This window comes from Epinephelus moara, unplaced genomic scaffold (genome assembly GCF_006386435.1).
Source record: "Epinephelus moara isolate mb unplaced genomic scaffold, YSFRI_EMoa_1.0 scaffold1599, whole genome shotgun sequence".
Lineage (NCBI taxonomy): Eukaryota > Metazoa > Chordata > Actinopteri > Perciformes > Serranidae > Epinephelus > Epinephelus moara.
This window is the reverse complement of record NW_026079103.1, coordinates 4,526-8,693: the sequence shown is the minus strand read 5'-3', so window position 1 is coordinate 8,693 and position 4,168 is coordinate 4,526. Positions and strand designations below refer to the sequence as shown.

The 4,168-nt window shown below is 43.0% G+C and overlaps 1 protein-coding gene across 1 annotated transcript; it reads left to right on the top strand.

Annotated features, from left to right (window-relative positions):
- Positions 1-500: 500 nt before the first annotated feature.
- atp6v1f (ATPase H+ transporting V1 subunit F) lies at positions 501-1,910 on the top strand. The gene is made up of 2 exons (XM_050039600.1): positions 501-747; positions 1,385-1,910. Exons 1-2 carry the CDS (start codon positions 590-592, stop codon positions 1,584-1,586), a joined length of 360 nt encoding a protein of 119 aa, XP_049895557.1. The 5' UTR covers positions 501-589; the 3' UTR covers positions 1,587-1,910.
- The last annotated feature ends 2,258 nt before the right edge of the window (positions 1,911-4,168 follow it).

Genomic DNA, 4,168 nt, shown 5'->3' with positions numbered 1-4,168 from the left:
TGTTTCCATTCATGCTGTATTTCTATTTCTACTCACGGAGCATTGGAACAAAAACAATTTCCCCCCGGGGATTAATAAAGTATTCTGAATCTGAATCTGAATCTGAAATAAAACGGAACAAACAGTTTCTGTCTCTAGAATGAGGTCTGATGTATCTGAAAAAAACAGAAATGATGTTGTGTCGTTTTATTTTTCATACTTTGGAACAGAGTCCTGAAAACATCCTCCAACTTTATTTAATTTTTATCAGATCATATTTTTTCCTCAGGAACTGCTGAGATTTACAGTGAGCACCTGAAGGCAGCATGCCGCGGTCTAAACATGACGTCAGTGTTTTCATTGATCCGGATGTTAGTGGATTATTTTTTAATTTGATTTCTTTAATATAAAATAATTTGAAGACGTCGCTGAGTTTAGTTTGAGATTATTGGTCGATTATTAATTTGTTTATTTATTTATTTGACGCGTTTCCGCCCCCGCAGCAGCAACAGCAGAGCGGAAGTTCCGGTCAGCTGACCTCCTCACATGACCCGCAGCCTCTGTCGGTGAAGGTCTGTATTTTTTTCTCCGGTAAATCTTCGTGTTCGTGATGGCTGCCCGCGGGAAACTTATCGCCGTGATCGGTGACGAGGACACGTGCACCGGCTTCCTGCTCGGTGGGATCGGTGAGCTCAACAAGAACCGGAAACCGAACTTCCTGGTGGTGGAGAAGGACACGAGCATCACGGAGATCGAGGAGACCTTCAAGTAAGAGCCGCCATCAGAGTCACTGTGAACCAAACCCTGTTCAGAAAACTGTCAATTTAAGGTTTACTGAGATGTGAGGTCAATGACGTCACTGACTGTAAACATTTATATTTAGGAGGAACCAAACGTCACATCGGTGTGTTAAGATTGCACCAGTCAGCTGATGCCAACCAGTCTACGTCATTGTCTGAACGCTGAGCTTCAGTCCTACGGCGTTAACACGAGTCTTAAATTGGTAGTTATTTGAATGGACTTTGGTCCTGTGTCTGTCTACAGGCTTATCTCGTCTGGACTCAGGCTGTGAACTAAACCCAGACCAAACTCCATTCATTAAACAACGAATTTAACAGAACTCCTTAGTGTCTTGCAGGATTTAAGTGAAATTATTTGGAGGTGTCAGAGGCCAGACGTTAAATCGGCACATAAAGAATTCAGCCAGCAGCTGGTTATATTAAATGAAACCTTTAATTAGTGTTGATGTAAATGTTAGATTCACTGCTGTTTAGGATCCACTGTGACCTTAATTTAACAGAAACCTGAATGGAGTTTGGTCTGCTGTTTTTTTTTTTTATAAATATAAATGCCAGAACTGAATGACTGAGGTCTGGTGCGTCCATCTCAATGTCACTTCCTGCAGGAGCTTCCTGTCTCGTAACGACATCGGCATCATCTTGATCAACCAGTTCATCGCTGAGATGATCCGTCATGCCATCGACGCCCACATGCAGTCCATCCCGGCCGTGCTGGAGATCCCTTCCAAAGAGCATCCGTACGACGCGTCCAAGGACTCCATCCTGCGCCGCGCCAAGGGCATGTTCTCCGCCGAGGACTTCCGATAAACAAACGACGCATTTGATGAATGTGAACGTCCCTGAGTGTCCCTGAACGTCCCTGAACGTCCCTGAACGCACCGTCTGTCTGAACAGTGACTCAGTGATAGTGATGTTTGTGTCTGTTTGTGTTTCAAGTTTTTCCAGGAAGTGAAATGTTTCAGTTTCATGTGACTGTTTGAAGTTTGTCCTTCGTCTGAGCTGAAAATATCTCGGCCTGAGGAGGAGGAGGAGGAGGAGGAGGAGGAGGAGATGAAGATAATAACATGTTTTATTCCAGTTTGTTCCAGATGTTTAACTTATGAAATAAATGATGTGTTTTATTTGTCAGAAGCTTCAAATCTTGATTTAACTTTTATTGTTCCTGCAGTCAGTTGACGATCAGTTGATCAGGGCCGTGACAACCTGGAGCGCGCTGCGTTCTCTATCACATTGTCTTCATGCCTCCGTGCTGGTGACAGACATGACTGAAGACGTCATGTTTTCAGGTTGTCCGTCCGTCCGTCCGTCCAGCGGTGTAAATACAGACAGGTCAGGCAGGGTGGTTCCACGGGGCCCTGTGAGGCGCTTTGGTTTCTTTTGTTGTAAAATAGTCAAAAATATCAAACAAATTCTACATTTATTCTATAAATCAAATATTAAACTAGTTAATTAAATACTTTCTTATTTTCTTTGGTGTTTTTGTGACATCAGATGTGCAGAGATGATTTGTGGGAAATCTGTGGCGTCCACTGATGAACGACTCGCAGCAGGTCGATGGTTAATAACAGGTTTGTTCAACACTAAATCACTGCAGAAGTGACGCTGCAGATTAAAAAACATCGTGGAATAAAAACACCAGAATGAACCGAAAGGCTGTTTTTTATCTTTAAACAAAGAAAACAAAAAATAATATGACACAAAAACAAAACAGGGAGTTACACAGTTACAAAGACGTCTTTGAACACATAAGATTTATAATAAATAAATAGAAACAAAGAGAAGACAGAAGGAGCACGGATAGAAATATGAGTTAAAATGAGTTTAATAAAGTTTCTGTTCAGTTAATATAATAAATAGTAAAAGAATCTGAATAATTAAAATTAATGTTCAGAATAAAAAAAATAAATATTAGATTTAATATAATTTTCAGCAGTTTGTTTCTGATTCTGTGGAAATAAAAACTAAATCTGAGGACATGAGCCCTCTGTCCCTGACTCAAAGGTCAAAGGTCAGCTTGACTGTGACATCATCATGTTTTAACGTCATATCTCAGGAACAGAAGGGGAGACATTTGGTCAGATACTGAATTGGTGACTCTAATCTTGAAACTGTGCTGATTGTATAGATCTTCTGTGTGTGAAGCATCCATGTTTTCACTGACATGGATGGAGACTGTCAGAGACACTGGACTGGTGGGCGTAGTCATACAACCACAGGGTGGACTGGTGGGCGGAGTCATACAACCACAGGGTTGACTGGTGGGCGGAGTCAGACAACCACAGGGTTGACTGGTGGGCGGTGTCATACAACCACAACCACAGGGTTGACTGGTGGGCGGTGTCATACAACCACAGGGTGGACTGGTGGGCTGAGTCACACAACCACAGGGTGGGCGGAGTCACACATCCACAGGGTTGACTGGTGGGCGGAGTCATACAACCACAGGGTGGACTGGTGGGCGGAGTCATACAACCACAGGGTGGACTGGTGGGCGGAGTCACACAACCACTGGTTTTATTATCAAAGGACTGAATGTTTGTCTGAGTTCATTTTATTGATCATTAATGTTTCAAAATTCAGGTCAGATAAATAATCATGTCACTGATTATTGATTATGATGACATCATCTATTAAAACACACCTGAGTCGTTTTCATGTTTTACTCTGTGTAGTTTGAACTGTCTGCAGCTGAAATCTGTCTCCATTCATTCTTTTCTTAAACCCACGCTGACACAGGGAGAACAAGTCAAAACACCAGGAACCAAACTGGTTCAAACCTCCCACCCTGGGTTCGAACTAGGAACCCTCTTGCTGTGAGGTGACAGTGCTAACCACTACACCACCGTGCCACCCATCTTTGTCTCCACAGTTTTCTTAAAGAAATTGGATGAAGGTTTTTTGTCCGTCTGACAGGAACCGTCCTCTATCCTCTCTCTGCTGTTTCAGGATGTCTTTATCTTCACGTCTCCAAACTACCTGCTCATGTTTTTAATGTAACTGTAAACTGCTGTGAAACTGTCTGAGGTCACCGTGTCCTAATTTGTCCTGTCCAGCAGCTGAGGACAGCAGGATGGGACACGGTGAGACAGACGTCTGCATCTGTGTGTGTTTGTATGTGATGTAGTTTGGTCTGAGCAGTTTTATGTTTCTGCTTCTGCTTTAATTCAAGTACTCCTCTCCACCAGCAGGGGGAGACACATACAAATACACTGTTCAGGTTTGACCAGAGATATTGGATGAAGCGAGATACCCCACTCAGCTCACTTCCTGATTCAGTGACGTCAGCGCCACGCCCCCGTAGGAGACTTGCGGCAGCTCTTAATGTATTGTCGTCAATGAGGAAAATGAACGTGATCACAATTTATGGTCAATTCTTTCGCCCTGTAGTC

Excerpts from the sequence above, each read along its gene's own strand:
- atp6v1f (XM_050039600.1), top strand. The coding sequence starts at position 590 with ATGGCTGCCCGCGGGAAACTTATCGCCGTGATCGGTGACGAGGACACG. Across the intron at positions 748-1,384 it reads GAGATCGAGGAGACCTTCAA|GAGCTTCCTGTCTCGTAACG; the intron begins GTAAGAGCCGCC and ends CACTTCCTGCAG.